Here is a 17,216-nt window from a genome sequence, read left to right on the forward strand (position 1 = left end):
TTTGAGTCAAGTTTGTTCCAGATATGGTTTCCGCATATGAAATGAAAGAGCCCTTCGTTGAGCATCTTCTCAACACAAAATGATCCAGAAAAAAGAATAACACAGGGGTTTAAATCGGCCCGAAACAATTTATACCCCAGTGGTTCCAAAGGGATTAAAGTGGACGATTTGATTAGCTAGAGTTTGGCCATTCTAGATTTCACAGAGTTCTTTTGTATACTTAAAATGATAAAAAGGCGGTGTTTGACTTAGCAAAAAAAGAATTAAAAAAAAGCTTCAACTGGGACTCTATCGCGGCATCTCAAAGTTGCCACTCAAGTTCTCAAACCACTAGGACACCGAGACCTAGGGTTAGAGGGGGTTAACCCTTGGGTAGTTTTGAAAAACCAATTAGGATTAGCTCATAAAAGGGTTAAAGATGTTCCAAGATATGGTTTCCGCATATGAAATAAGAGAGCACCTCTTGCGCATCTTCTCAACACAAAATGAATAACACAGAGGTTTAAAGTATAAACACAAAGAGTCCACTATATTTTGAGGTAGTGTAAGTAGTTATGAACACAATAAGTCTGTAAGTCTGCCTTTTGTGGTATCTATTTATTCTACCCAAAAATAAAGTGGATTGCTTGAACATTAAATTATAATATCACAATTGTGAGAGTGATGTCTGTCAATCAAAATAAACAGAACAAATCGGAAATACGAATCGTAATGGTACAAAAAATTTTCATAGTGCCTTTTCAAGTTTAACGTACATTTTGATCGGACGTAGAAGCGAAGATAACCATCTTAGAGTTGGTAACCGAGATTCTAGTGTTTCTCAAGAGAACCCTCTTTGACGTGATTACCATTTAGACATCGCTAAATATAGTAGTATGTATCTAGGTCAAACAATAATATATAGCATGATATAAAGGTATTTAAATGGGTAAGTGTACAAGTAAATTAAAGCCTTATAATAAAACAGAATGCACTAGTAGACCTAATGTTTGAGAAGAGAAGATCGTCTTGTTGAATATTATTCAATAACATGGAGTATAAATATATATTAATATTAATAGTTATAGTTTATTTACCAGTACTAATTACAGGTAAGAGATGTATTTATATTGTATATTTTTCATATAATACATCAATAAGACCAGTTTCATGTATAAGACAAGTTTTTATGTAGTGTGAAATGACATAACAATAATAGTAAATATTACACTTTAACCTGCACTAAATGCATATATAATAAGATAACATGAATCGCACTGTGATCTTTGACTTGACCTATCTTTATGATTGATATTTAACTTTTACCTTCACAATATTTTAACGATATAGAATCTTTATATAAATAGTGAACTTCTTTTTCGTGTTGTATGTTTTGTCAATTCAAGCAGATCTGTAAGTATTCTATATTGAGAGGTAGAATAATTGGTTCAAACTGAAATATTCATCATGATATCGAGGTTTGGTCGAAAACATAGATTGACTGTGGGTTGATAAAATAGTTAAATTCAGAATTTACTGGTGGAATAATTTTATCTAAACTAATGTAAATAATCTTAGATTGAAATAGTGTACCAACGACAGTTTTGTGTGCTGAAATCAAAATCAAATGGAATAAAAACTAAGTTGTTTGATTATCATATTGTTTATATTACAGGTCAATATACTATGAGAGGAGTTCCTGGAAGTTATGCAGTGTTAGGTGAAAATTATACATTACAATGTGATGTTACAGATTCACCTAGTCTTGTAGATTTCCGTAGAAACAATATTGTTGTATGTAATATGATAAACTGTGGGAGTAGTTCAGATAATAGATATAAATGTGGATGTATAAATAATAACAACAAACAACTATATCTCAATATAAGTAATATAAATAAACAAGATGGTACAACATGGTCTTGTAGAGGTAGTTCTGGTAGACAAGGGTCAACTTCTGTACCAGTTTATTGTAAGTTGATTCATTTCATTACAATTTATTTCAAATAAAACACAACTCTTACATATATTTTATTCGTTACATTTACATAGTCTTTGATGGGTCGTTCTAAGATAAATGTTAAATTCATGATACAATCAAGTAAGTTCTACTAGTTTTATTGTACTTGTGCCAGTTTCAATACATCAAATTTAGATTTGGGCGAACAAAATAATGTTGACTATTAAGAACATAGGATTTTTTAGCTGATCCATCTTCAATAACAGTAATAACGTCTTTACTATTGAAATGATAGCGTGTATGGGAGAAAACAGATAAAACATCTCATATTTTTTAATCAAATTTAGACAAACCGGACGTCTAAAAAGAAATACGAATATATGTTTCAAGTTAACATGATTATCAAAGTACGATTTTGTTTTACAGATGGTTCAAATGAAGAGAATCTGTCAAAAAACAGCTCAAACAGTGTGGACATATAAAGAATTTTTGTTTCAGATCCACCTGATATTACCAGTATAACATCTGATGTTGTAAATAACACAGCTGATGAAGGTTCTGATGTTATATTCAACTGTAATGTTGATAGTAAACCAGTATCTACTATAACCTGGTCATCTTCTACTAGTACTAATACTAACACTCAGTCTGGTCAACAGTGGACATTAACTCAAGCTAAATGTCAGGATACAGGAATCTATACTTGTACAGCTAATAATGGTATTGGTCAATCAACTACTAAATCCTTACCATTAATTATTAGATGTAAGTTTATATTTAGTCAGTATACTATAATCTATACATGTACAACTAATAATGGCATTGGTCAGTCAACTACTAATTTAGTCAGTATACAGCTAATAGTTTTGGTAGGACATCTACTAAATCCTTGCTATTATTAGATGTAAGTCTCCGCACGTGGTGCAGAAAAGTATTTATTTCGTTTCATTTAGATGTAAGTTGATATCAATTAGTCAGTATACTATAATATATACATAAACAGCTAATAATGGTATAATTCAGGCAACTACTAAACCGTCCACATTAAATAGTATACTATAATATATACATATGTGAGCGAGACGAGCCAACTTTGGTGACCTCATGACTCCACACAGAAACTCAGTAACAGACGAAAAAGTTGTCAAGGTATGAACAACAGAAAGATCTTCCCAGAGTAAACCAAGTAACACAAAACATGGAAGCGCAGGCTTATACTAATACACATACATGATAATGATGGTAATGGTTAGTCAACTACTAAACTTTTACTATTAAATATCAGATAATAAGGAATTTGTTTTAGGTTCACCAAGAATTAATGGTGATTTAAAAGATGAAGTAATAAATGGACTAGGTGAAGAAGTTACATTACTTATTGATGTTATAGCCTATCCTAAACCTAGTTTTAAATGGATACAAGAATCAACAGGACTAGAATTAACACCAGATACAACTCAACAAGTAGCTACCAATAATTATATTTCAAGTTTAACAGTCACAATACAACAATCATCATTTGATAACTACATTGTAACTGTTAATAATGGTATAGGTGGTGATAAAAGTTATACTATAAAGATTATTGATGGTGGTAAGTTCTTAAAAAGTCGAATTCAAGTTTGATTGCACGGAATGGATTTATATGTCGAATTTAATCCTGGTTTTTTGAATACTTTTGGAATATTAGTAAATTTATCAGTTGAATGTATTAGGTAAATATGTCAGTTAAATGTTTTGGTAACTTAATATACCGGTAAGTCATATTTATTTAATGTATTCTACAGATCCTGAAACAAAACCGGTTTCTGTTGAACAATCTGGATATCAGGAAGGTTTAGCCACTGGTATTGGAATTGGTATTGGAATTGGTATTGGAATATCTCTTGTTTGTGTATTCCTTGTTTTACTGACAATATTTATATATAGAAAATATCATCCAGGTATTGGTTATACTGTACTTATTATAAATATTTGGGGGATCTTAAAAACAGAAATGTTCTTTTGAGGATCATAACATGACTTTGACAACCATTTATAATCTCGCGTGAAATTATTACAGATATCAGAGCTTTATTAGTAACACTATATTGTCAATGTCAATACTTATTTCATTTCTGGAAAGTCATATGATTAGTTGTAATTTAGTCTTGTCAGTTGGTATAACAAATTCTTACACTGCTTTCAATATAGACTTAATCTAATTTTATATTATTTTATTTTATAGCCAATAAGAAATTACCAGAAGAAAGGTGAGTTATATTTTCTTTCCTGATCTGGAACTTCTATTCCATTAGACCTACTATAGGTAAAATAAACATGTTTAATCTGTAAAGCTATGCTGATGATGATGCTCTTGTCGAAATCAAAGTCATTATATAGTAACATTGTCAACTACAGACTGGTTCAGTTCAGAAATTTGTATCCTTATATCAAATTGTTTTTTGTTTTTTTGAGAAGTTATGGTCAAAACTGATAAAAACATATTTGTTCATTCTTACTTTTCAGTTATGCAACGTTTTCAAATACAAATCCGGAAGGTAAATTATCACATGTTAACATGAATTTATCACACATTAATAACATATCATTACAGTATAACTATCAGTGCTATACCCAAAACGGTCCATAGCGCTCTTCAGATTTACGACGGAAACAACTGAGAGTTTCCGAATGTAAAGCCCAAAAATTTAATTTTTATTCTAAATTATTAGTTATTATGCACTCTTTTCTTCCCAACAGAGAGAACATATGAAGATTTAAATACCCGTCCTGAAGTTAATGAAAACAATCAACATTCTGGAGATGCAAAAGAATATGAAAATATGAGAAGAAATTAAATATAACAGACTGAAACATCTGGTGCAGTAATATCCAATAATAACCCGTTAAAGATAACGGACTGTATTATCTGACACAGTACTAATAATGTCTAATAGTAACACATTAAATATAACAGACTATAATATCTGATACAGAACTAGTAATATCCAATACTAACACATTAAATATAACAGACTGTAATATCTGATACAGTAATCGTAATATCCAATACTAACACATTAAATATAACAGACTGTAATATCTGATACAGTAATAGTAATATCGAATACTAACATATTAAATATAACAGACTGAAATATCTGATACAGTACTATTAATATCCAATAATCACCCATTAAATATAACAGACTGAAATATCTGATACAGTAATAGTAATATCCAATACTAACATATTAAATATAACAGACTGTAATATCTGATACAGTAATAGTAATATCCAATACTAACATATTAAATATAACAGACTGTAATATCTGATACAGTACTAGTAATATCCAATACTAACACATTAATTATAACAGACTGTAATATCTGATACAGTACTAGTAATATCCAATACTAACACATTAAATATAACAGACTGTAATATCCGATACAGTACTAGTAATATCCAATACTAACACATTAATTATAACAGACTGTAATATCTGATACAGTACTAGTAATATTCAATACTAACACATTAAATATAACAGACTGTAATATCTGATACAGTAATGTATGTTTTGAATAAATATATGACATTTTTAAATTAAAACATTTCTCTCTATTATTAATTATGTATAATATACTTTGCCAACTGTTTTATTAATATATTTATATTGCTGTTTTTTTTTTCTTAAGGTTAAACGCACCTTTTGAGCCTTCTATTTAATCGAAGGTCGAAGCGAAAATGACCATCTACTTGTTGGTTGACTCTGATCAACCGCTCTATTGGCTTGTGGCACCGGAAGGTGATCTTCTCGGTCTTTTTGTGTTGTTCCAGCTTTGATGTAGCTAGGCTAGAAGCACCTAAGGGGCACCAGAGAAGTAAATGCGTAACATATTTTAACGTAATATTTTAGTGATAACAAAACCTTTTGTCAAGTTGACAAACAATTTTAGGATTTTGGTAGTTGTCTTGAATTAACGACTGTACTCTGTTTTTGAGCTCTTGGGTTATTCTTTAGTAAGGATACCAGCAGATGGTATATAATACAGTTAATAATATAGTGTCCACAATTTTGTAACCGAGATTCCAGTGATTCTCACGAGAACGCGATTACCATCTAAACATTGCTTAAATACAGTAATATGTATCTAGGTCATGTTAAACAATAATATATAACATGACATAGAGGTATTGAGTCCAAAAAGTTGATAACCGAGAATCCAGTTTCTCAAGAGAGCCCTCTCTGACGTGATACCATCTAGGTATTGCTAAAATATTGTACTATGTATTTAGGTCATGTTATCCAATAATATATAACATGTATAGGTGTCCTTACGTTTAAAAGAGGAAGTAAATTAGATCTTTGTAATAAAATACTATTGACTAGTAGACCAAATATATGACAAGAGAAGATCGTCTTGTTAAATATTATTCAATAACATGGAATATAAATATACATTAATACTTCTATTTTATTTGCCAGTACTAATTACAGGTAAGAGATGTATTTACATTGTATTTTTTATGATATAATGCGTTTCATGTATAAGACAAGTCTATAATTATTTAGAATGAAATGACATAAAGATAATAGTAAATAGTAGACTTTAACCCGAACTAAATGCATATATAATGATATAATGATATAACATGAATCGCACTGTGAATCATACTTGACCTGACTTTATGATAGATATTTGACTTTCACCATCACAATATTTCTTAATTATAGAATTTTTATATTGGTAGATGGACAAATCCAAGTGATAGGTATAATAGTTGCTTTCTTTTCCGCGTTGTAGATATTATATCCCAATATGAAAAAAATATATCATGATTTTATATTGAGGGGTATATAGATTGGTTCATACTAAAATATTCATCAAAATAAGAATGTAATGTTGGCTGGCTTACAGTATTTTATATCTCAAAGATTTGGTCCAAAATTTAGATTGATAGTTAGTTGATAAAATGATTGAATTCAGAATTTATTGGTGGAATGATTTTATCTAACCTACTGTAAAGTTTCATATAGTCAACCAAAGATAATTTTGTGATTTGAAATTATTATTTTAATATAAAAGGTAACAATAACTAGAAGTTGATTGATTATCACATTGTTTATATTACAGGTCAATATACTTTAAGAGGGGTTCCTGAAAGTTATGCAGTGTTAGGTGAAAATTATGCATTACAATGTACTGTTACAGATTCACCTAGTCTTGTAGATTTCCCCAGAAACAATGTTGCTGTATGTAATATATTCTCTCAAAGCTGTAATGGTCAATCAACAGATAATAGATATAAATGTGGATGTATAAATAATAACAACAAACAACTATATCTCAATATAAGTAATATAAATAAACAAGATGATACAACATGGTCTTGTAGAGGTAATTCTGGTGGACAAGGAGTAACTAATGTACCAGTTTATTGTAAGTTTATTTTCATCTCATTGTATCTTTCAGATTATCATTCTCAAGTCAAACTGGCAGGACAATACAAACTTTTTCTGTGAAGCAAAAAAAAATGTCCTTTCTCATCTTATGAGCATCGTTATTTGGTTAAATTCAATCGATAAAATAACAATAAAAAAGTTTAAGTGATTTTTACAGATGGTCCGGAGAATATAATATTTAACCCTACTAGTGATAATATAGATGTTATAGAAGGAAAGAGTCAGAGTGTCAACTGTTTAGCTGATTGTAAACCAGATTGTAACATCACCTGGTCTAAAGATGGTTCAACGACAATTCTAAATAACACTTTATCACTTAGTACTAGATATCAAACTGGTTCTTATAACTGTACAGTTAAACATACTGTATTAAATAAACAACTTACAAAACAACTTAATGTTCAGATTTATTGTAAGTATATAATACTATAACATTTTTAACTGAATGTTATTATTTCAGATGGTCCTGATGAACTTACTTTCTCACCAGATGTAATAAGTGTCAATATAATAGAAGGTAGAGATCAAACTATAACATGTTTAACTGATTGTTATTATTTCAGATGGTCCTGATGAACTTACTTTCTCGCCAGATGGAACAAGTATCAATATAATAGAAGGTGGAGATCAAACTATAACATGTTTAACTGATTGTTACCAATGTAATTATAAATGGACTGGACCTGTTTCATCATCAACTAAAGATCATGTATTGACTCAAATAAAAAGAAATCAGGAAGGAAACTATACATGTGAAGCTACCAATATTAAAGATACCATCCCTAAAACAAGATCTAAATTTGTACAAGTTAATGTACATTGTAAGTATATAATTTATTATCCGCCTCTCTATGTGCATGTGTAATCATAAAATAAAAAAAATTAGCATTTTCTGATGATAAGAAACGGGGTTATAATGCTAGTCTGAAAAGCTACTTTAAATAAATGCAAAATTCTTAATCGATATTTTTCAAAAGATATTGCTGTAATACTAAACTTGTGATGTTTTTCAGTCCTTTTAGACAATCACAGTTTTTAAATCACTAAAAAATCTGGAAAATCTTATGCTAACAGTTGATATGTGTAACCATCACGAAAATCTATCGGCATCATCCTTGGCACGGCCTAAACCTACAAATAAGAATGAAAGGAATTTACAATAATTGAAGCCTACAAGTCAGCTTAATTTGATATTAACAGACTAATGGAAATTGTATGCTGTATGGGCATATAAAATACTGATTGTGTTAAAGAGCATTAATTGCTGTACTTCTGTTTCAGATCCACCATATATAACCAGTATAACATCTAATGCTGTAAATAACGAAACTGATGAAGGTTCTGATGTTATATTTAACTGTAATGTTGATAGTAAACCAGTATCTACTATAACCTGGTCATCTTCAACTAGTACTGGTACTAACACTGGTCAACAGTGGACATTACTTCAAGCTAAATGTCAGGATACAGGAATCTATACATGTACAGCTAATAATGGTGTTGGTCAGTCAACTACTAAATCCTTACCATTGAATATTAGATGTAAGTTATATTTAGTCAGTGTACTATAATCTATACATGTACAGCTAACAATAGTATTGGTCAGTCAACTACTACATCTTTACCATTAAATATTAGATGTAAGTATATGTTAAGTAATTTAATTGATGCCACAAGGTTTTGTTTTAGGTTCACCAAGACTTAATGGTGATTTAAAAGATGAAGTAACGAATAGATTAGGTGAAGAAGTTACATTACTTATTGATGTTATAGCCTATCCTAAACCTCGTTTTAAATGGATACAAGAATCAACAAGACAAGAATTAACACCAGATACAACTCAACAAGTAGCTACCAATAATTATATTTCAAGTTTAACAGTCACAATACAACAATCATCATTTGATAACTACATTGTAACTGTTAATAATAGTATAGGTGGTGATAAAAGTTACACTATAAAGATTATTGATGGTGGTAAGTTACTTAAACGCAAACTTTTATGGGAGGAAAATCAGTTTTACGTCGAATTAAGTCAAGGTTTTAGGTAAATTTATCAGATTAATGTAAATCTATAAGTTAAAAGTATTGAGTAAATTTATCAGTTGAATATATTGGGTAAATTTATCAGTTGGAAATATTGGGTAAATTTATCAGTTGGAAATATTTGGTAAATTTATCAGTTGAATATATTGGGTAAATTTATCAGTTGGAAATATTGGGTAAATTTATCAGTTGGAAATATTGGGTAAATTTATCAGTTGAATATATTGGGTAAATTTATCAGTTGGAAATATTCGGTAAATATATCATTTGAATGTGTTGAGTAAATTTATCAGGTCAATGTTTTCGATATTTATAATAGTTGAATGTTTTGGGTAAATTAATCCGATGAATGTATCAGGTAACTTTATCAGTTAATTGTATGAGGTAGATTTATCAGTTGAGTGTATTGGGAAAATATATCAGTTGAATGTTTTGCTAAATTAAATTTAGGTATAAGTCAAATTTGATGAATAAAATCTGCTATTTCCACAGATCCTGTAACAAAAGTGGATCCTCGTGAACAATCTGGATATCAGGAAGGTTTAGGAACTGGTATTGGAATTGGTATTGGGATATCTGCTGTTATTGTAATTCTGGTTTTACTGACAATATTTATATATAGAAAATATTATCCAGGTATTGATCATAATTATTATAAATATTTGGGGATCTTTAAAAAAAAAAGAAATTCTCTTGAGGATCATTTTATCATAACATTTAAGAGAGAAAGTCAATTTCAGTTAGGCCTACCCTTGTCTCTTATCGGAATTACAATCTGACTTAACCTTCTCCTACATTCTGTCAGAATTGTGGCATTTGACAACCATTTACATTCTCGCGTGCAATTATAACCAATTATAATCAGGGCTTAATTACTGATACTACAAGGTTAATGGCAATACTTTCACGAAAGCGACAAATGTTTGAACTTCTAAAGAACGTTTTATTTAATTGTAAGTGAATTGGGTGTCGTATTTCAATTCTGAAAAGTATTTGGGATAGTTAAAATTGAGTCTTGTCAGTTGGCATAACAAATTCTTATTCTGCTTCAATATAAACATAATCCAATTTTGTATTATTGTATTTTGTAGCCAATAAGAAATTACCAGAAGAAAGGTAAGTTATGTTTTCTCTCCTGATCTGGAATTTCTATTCAATTTACCTATTAAATTGAAAATAAATTAATAAATAAATAACCTATTCAGTCTTTCATACAATTTCAACTGCAGACTGGTTTGGTTGAGTACAGAAGTTTAAATCCTTATATCAAAATGACGTTTTGGTCAAAACTGATAAAAACATATTTGCTCATTTTACATATTCTTATTTTTCAGTTATGCAACGTTTTCTAATAGAATTCCAGAAGGTATATTATTACATATTATGATGAATTTATCACAATTTACACATTCAGTATGACTATCAATACTATACTCATAACGGTTCATCGCGCAAGTTGCGATGCCGCTTTACGTTGAAAAGAGCCGAGAGTCGCAGAATTTCAAAGCCCATAGATTGTAATTTTTATTCTAAATTATTAGTTACTATGCACGCTTTTCTTCCCTACAGATAGAACATATGAAGATTTAAATACCCGTCCTGAAGTTAATGATAACAATCAACATAATTCTGGAGATGTAAAAGAATATGAAAATATAAGAAGAACTTAAATATAACATACTGTAACATCTGTTTAGAAAATTATTTTGCCTATTCCAAAATGCCGTCTGGAAGCAGGGAAAAGAACGTTTAAATAAAGGGCAAGTTCACTTTGGAATTCATTACCCCAATCTCTTAAATTGTCTTCTGAATTATGCCGTTCTAAAGGTTGACTTAAGAAGAAGCTGGTGCATAGTTCAAATTAAATTTTGGAAAAATTCATTTCATATTCTTTTTTGTTTTTTCATCATAAAATTCACTTTGATAATTTTGTAATAACTCTTTTCATCATATCCATGATATTTCTCCTTGTATATATATATATTAATTATATTTCGGGGAAGGGAGGGTTTGATTCTCCCAAATGTACAGGCCTAGGGTGGAGCAGACACTTTATTTAGAAATTAGGATTAAGGGTCTTGATATTGGGTTTTCTTCTGTTCTTATTCTGATCTGAAATTAGAAAAAATAACTCGCCCGATGGGCGAGAAGTATAGTATCTGTTGTGTACTGATTGTTTTTAGTTTAGTATGAACAATATTATCATTTAAGTTCTTATTTTTTGAATATGCAACTATCATTTTCTGCTTATAGACATGGGGGAATTTCTCTTGAAGGCTCTTATAGTGGGCATGAACTATCTTGCTTGCTCGATTGCTGGTTGTATTAAACGGGACAACAAAGGGTGCTATGCCTACATTATGATGAATATTTAGTCCTATAGGTCTTGCTGTATTCAATGTCTCAATCCAATGGGCCTCCCTAGATTGACGGAATTTGGTAGTTTCATCTTCGGGCAAGTCAATTTCTATACGCTCAATTGGGATTAGGGTGAGATCGTCTATTGAATGGTCGTCGAGGTTGAAATGATTAGAAACAGGCTTGTCTTTCTTTAATTTGATGTCTGACCTATGAGCATTAAAGCGAGTTCGTAAATTATTCTTAGTTTCTCCTACATATTGTTTTGGGCATTTCTTGCATGAAATTAAATATATTACATTCGAATGTTCACATGTTAGATGTTCCTGGATCGAGTACCTTTTATTCGTAGAGTTGCTTACAAAATAATGAGTTTCTGATATAAAGGGACATGTTTTGCATCTACTGGACAAACATGGAGCACTTCTTAAACCTGGAGGTACTTCGGCATAAAGTCTGTTTTTAGCTGCTATCTGTGCTAAGGTGGAATTTTTTATGTTTCGTAAAAATCGTTTAGAGTACCCACGCTCTTTCAGTTTTGAGAAAACAATCGTACAGGCTTGGTTGAAATCAGAAGATCTTGTACAAATTCGATGAAATCGTAAAACTTGTGACTTAATTATACCAGAAAAGGTATGTTTTGGGTGAAAGGAGCTCTTGTGCAAGAGTTGATGAGTATCAGTTTCTTTGAAATACACTTTAATATCCAGTTTATTTGTTTCTGCTATGGAATCTCCCTTAAAGACTGTGGTATCGAGAAAGTCTATGCTTTTGTCACTCACGTTTGCGGTTAGTTTGATAGAAGGATGGTGGTTGTTGAGAATTTCAAAGAATTCCCAAAACTGTTCGAAAGAATAAGTCCAAACCATAAAAATGTCATCCGAAAAGCGTCCGTAAAAAAGTGGGCAGAGGGGCAACACCTCACGTTCCCACTCTGCCATGAAAAGGTATGCGTACGAAGGGGCGAATCGTTTGCCCATTGCTGTCCCTGAAGTTTGTAAATATGTTTTACCATTAAATGTGAAATCGTTTCGACTAAGACAAATCTCTAAAAGCTGTAGAATTGCATCGTCGGGTCTGTTTGGATCTGGGTTTCTATTAAAAGCTTTACGAACTGTCGTTAAACCAGTAGTGTTATCGATATTGGTATACATAGAAGAAACGTCGATAGAAATTAAAATAGCATTAGAGGGAACTCGAAGATTTTTTATTTTATTGACAAAATCGGTTGTGTCTTTAAGGTAGGCGCGATGTTGGCATGCTAGAGGTAGTAAGAAATGATCAATGTATTCTGACACTGCATATGACTCACTACCACAGTCAGATATAATCGGGCGGCCTTTAGGGATTTTATTCGAGATAAACCACTCCTTAGTGGGATTCTTATGGATTTTAGGCAAAGTGTACAAATGTCTCTCGCGACAATCAGGTTTGGCAGACAGATAGTCATATTGTTTCTGTTTGAGATAACTAGTTTTGACTAAATCGGCAAGAATATTATTAATCATGTTAGCAGTTTCTTTGAAAATTGGTTTCGGTAAAATGGCATAATGTTTAGGATTATTCAGTTGATTCTCTGCTTCTGAAACGTAATCCTCCCTATTCAGAATGACACAACATGAACCTTTGTCACTCTTTTTAATAACAATGCTATCGTCTTTCTTAAGTAAGTTTAACGCTTCACGTTCCACTCGTGTGAGATTAGGCTTTTCGTGTGTTATGGAAAGGTTCACTGTTTGGCTATTCATACTAGCAAATGCTTTCAATATTTCAGGATGGATGGCGGCCTGAGGGGGTGTCCACGTGGATTTAGGAATAAACATTGTTCTAGCACCACGTGGGGGGTGGTTTCGAAAAAAATATGTGCAGCTAAGATTTCGTTGAAATCGTTCAATGGATGGTCGGAGATAATTCAAGTTAGCTATCTTTGGTGTGGGAATAAACTTAAGTCCACGGTCTAAGATTGAATGCTGAAGGGGTGTGAGAATTTTGCGGCTCAAGTTAACTACAGTTTGGCCTAGCGGTGGCCTCTCAGTATTTTTATCCCCGGTAATTAGTTTAAAGACTTACTCGATGCTTGAAGCNTGGTGTATCCAAAACGTTTGCTGTTTCTGGAGACCAATGAAGATTATCAACTGTTTCGAATTCTTCTTCGTAGGGTGGTAAGATTGTTGCGCTGTTGATACTGGACTCCATCATCATGTTGTTGAGGGTGCTGAGGTTCTGTTGTGCTTTCTTCGAGATTTTATTTGAAATGGGTATACATGTGAAGAGGATCTTGGAGTTTGGGAAGGTTTTGTTGGCTGTGGCGATTAATTTCTGGGCTTGGTTAAAGGAGGTCTTTGGTATCTGATCACGGTTGTTGAGGCCTACATGAAGAATAATGGTAGTAGGTTTGGGATCATGGTCGTATGATTCCAGGATTGATTGTATGTGATGGATTTGGGCACCGGGGTAAGAATGTATTTCGGTGTCCGAACTGGTTTTGGTAATTCGATTCAGGTTAGATGATCCAATTTATTAAGGTTGATTTCTTTAGAGCAGGTAGTTTCCATAATGATTTGTCCTTGGTTTGGTGATAATACGGTTTGGTAGCGGATATAATGGTCGTCGACGGTGTGACGCTTTATTGGTTGGTGGCATCGGAAGGTGATCTTACCGGCTTTTTGTGTTGTTCAAGCTTTGATGTAGCTAGGCTAGAAGCAACCAAGGGGCACCAGAGAAGTAAATGCGAAACCTATTTTAACCTAATATTTTAGTGAAAACAAAACCTTTTGTCAAATTTACCAAACAATTTTAGGATTTTGGTAGGTGTCTTGAATTACCGACTGGACTCTGTTGTTGAGCTCTTGAGTTATTCTGTAGTAAGGATACAGGAGATAGTATATAATATAATTTATAGGGGTACTGTTTGTATAAAAAGTTTGTAACCGAGATTTTAGTGTTTCTCACGATCACCTCTATTGACATGCTTACCATCTAAACTTGCTAAAATACAGTAGTATGTCATGTTAAACAATAATATAATACATGATATATAGGAGTTTTCATGTAAAAAGAGGAAGTAAATTAGAGCCATGTAATAAAATGCTATACACTAGTAGACCAAATATATGAGAAGAGAAGATCGTCTTGTTGAATATTGATCAATAACATGGAGTTTAAATATATATTGAAATTAATAGTTATAGTTTATTTACCAGTACTAATTACAGGTAAGGGGTGTATTTAAATCGTATATTTTCTCATATAAAACATCTATAAGACCAGTTTCATGTATAAGACAAGTCTTTATGTAGAATGAAATAACATAACAATAATAGTAAATATTACACTTCAACTTGTACTAAATGCATAATATAATAATATAATGAGATAACATGAATCGCACTGTGATCTTTGACTTGACCTATCTTTATGATTGATATTTGAATTTTACCTTCACAATATTTTCAAGATATAGAATATTTATACAAATAGTTACCTTCTTTTTCGAGTTATATATTTTGTAAATTCAAACAAATCTGTAAGAATTTTATTTTGAGAGGTTCAAACTGAAATATTTATCATATTATCAAGTTTCTATTAAGCCATGGCTTATGGTATTTTTAAGATTTGTTCCAAAACTTAGATCAGATCGATAGTTGGTAAATAAAATGGTTGAATTCAGAATTAACTGATGGAATAATTTTATCTTAACTAATGGAAATAATCTGAGATTGAAATATTGTACCATCGACAATTCTATGAGCTAATATCAAAATCAAATGGAATGAAAACTAGAAATTTTTTATCATAATGTTTATATTACAGGTCAATATACTTTAAGAGGAGTTCCTGAAAGTTATGCAGTGTTAGGTGAAAATTATACATTACAATGTGATGTTACAGATTCATCTGGTCTTGTTAGATTTCAGAGAAACAATGTTTTTTTGTGTAGTATATTGTCTTCAACCTGTGAGAATAGTTCTACAGATAATAGATATAAATGTGGATGTATAAATAATAACAACAAACAACTATATCTCAATATAAGTAATATAAATAAACAAGATGATACAACATGGTCTTGTAATGGTAATTCTGGTGGACAAGGATCAACTAATGTATCAGTTTATTGTAAGTTTATTTTCATTACAACTTATTTCAAATCATATTTTTTCAAATTAATTCCTAAATAGACAAATATAAAATTCGTACAACAAAGATTGATTTAATTCTACTTGTTACGGTTTAAAACTACAAATTGGCGCACAAAATAATGTTGATTTTTTTTATACAAGTATTCAGTTTAGTCTACATTTGAAGAAATAAGTATTCAAAAGTTTCAAATTAGGCATTACTAATTACACAGGGTTCATACAGCACTTTGTCTCAAAAATTCAAAGACTTTTCAAGGACTCTGGGCTTTGAAATTCAAGGACTTTTCAAGGATATTAGTCTGACAGAATACACATGTACCTAACTTCTGAACTGTGAAATCAATAAAGATAGTTAATATTTGTCAATGGGGTTAATGATAATAATATACACAATTTGACCCAACTCAAAATTCAAGGACTTTTCAAGAGAAAATGGGTTTTTTATGGTGTTTTCAAAGACTTTTTTTAAATCAAGGTTTTTCAAGGCAACGGACGGAATTCAAGGGTTTTTCAAGGCTGTGCGAACCCTGTTACAAAATAGGCATCAGAAATTCAAACATAGGATTTGTTACTGTTAGCTGATCAATCTTCATTAATAATGTATGAGTAATAACGTCTTTACATATAAAAATCTTATTAAAAAAAAAATGATGCCACCCCCAGATTTAGATACTCAAGTCTGTTTTATTGAAATGTTGACAAACCAGACAAGTCGGATTATCTTTTTGAAAAGTGATTTGCACAAAATAAAGTTTTACTTTTTTTTATGCGCTCACATGCAATTGGGGGCGTATATTGGCGTCAGTCATGTCCGTCCGTCCACAATTGCTCGTAAACACTCAATGTACGATTCTTGCCGGATTTGACAAAGTTCAAAGGAAATGTAAGACTGAAGGTTTGACTGAATATTTCATACTACTGATTGTTACTGTACTGTCAAATATTTTTATTCAAAATCAAAGCTGTCAGTGGGCGTATAATACTTTACCCGCCAAACTATCTTTACAGATGGTCCAGAGAATATAATATTTAACCCTACTAGTGATAATATAGATGTTATAGAAGGAAAGAGTCAGAATGTCAACTGTTTAGCTGATTGTAATCTAGATTGTAACATCACCTGGTCTAAGGATGGTTCAACAACAATTCTAAATAACCCTTTATCACTTAGTACTAGAGATCAAACTGGTTCTTATAACTGTACAGTTAGACATACTGTATTAAATAAACAACTAACAAAACAACTTAATGTTCAGATTTATTGTAAGTATATCA

The 17,216-nt window shown here is 31.2% G+C and overlaps 3 protein-coding genes across 3 annotated transcripts in view; all 3 read left to right on the top strand.

Annotated features, from left to right (window-relative positions):
* Positions 1-1,030: 1,030 nt before the first annotated feature.
* Positions 1,031-4,779, top strand: LOTGIDRAFT_175704 (hypothetical protein; the record flags this gene model as incomplete). The annotated part of the gene is made up of 8 exons (XM_009058769.1): positions 1,031-1,091; positions 1,655-1,951; positions 2,438-2,704; positions 3,246-3,533; positions 3,727-3,882; positions 4,167-4,191; positions 4,448-4,479; positions 4,682-4,779. The coding sequence occupies 8 exons, from the start codon at positions 1,031-1,033 to the stop codon at positions 4,777-4,779; spliced, it is 1,224 nt and encodes a 407-aa protein (XP_009057017.1).
* Positions 4,780-6,374: 1,595 nt separating this feature from the next.
* Positions 6,375-11,111, top strand: LOTGIDRAFT_175705 (hypothetical protein; the record flags this gene model as incomplete). Its single annotated transcript, XM_009058770.1, has 11 exons — positions 6,375-6,429; positions 7,067-7,372; positions 7,553-7,807; positions 7,856-7,912; positions 7,959-8,216; positions 8,677-8,937; positions 9,085-9,372; positions 9,934-10,077; positions 10,533-10,557; positions 10,776-10,807; positions 11,011-11,111. 11 exons carry the CDS (start codon positions 6,375-6,377, stop codon positions 11,109-11,111), a joined length of 1,782 nt encoding a protein of 593 aa, XP_009057018.1.
* A 3,842-nt stretch (positions 11,112-14,953) lies between these two features.
* LOTGIDRAFT_175706 (hypothetical protein) overlaps positions 14,954-17,216 on the top strand; it is a gene marked incomplete at both ends in the record, with an annotated part of 8,012 nt that continues 5,749 nt past the window's right edge. Inside the window, 3 exons of the mRNA XM_009058771.1 lie at positions 14,954-15,014; positions 15,613-15,918; positions 16,950-17,204. Of these exons, the coding sequence (XP_009057019.1) occupies positions 14,954-15,014; positions 15,613-15,918; positions 16,950-17,204 (622 nt within the window). The remainder of the gene's footprint in view (positions 15,015-15,612; positions 15,919-16,949; positions 17,205-17,216) is intronic.

Source organism: Lottia gigantea (genome assembly GCF_000327385.1).
Source record: "Lottia gigantea unplaced genomic scaffold LOTGIsca_351, whole genome shotgun sequence".
In the NCBI taxonomy this organism is placed as follows: domain Eukaryota; kingdom Metazoa; phylum Mollusca; class Gastropoda; family Lottiidae; genus Lottia; species Lottia gigantea.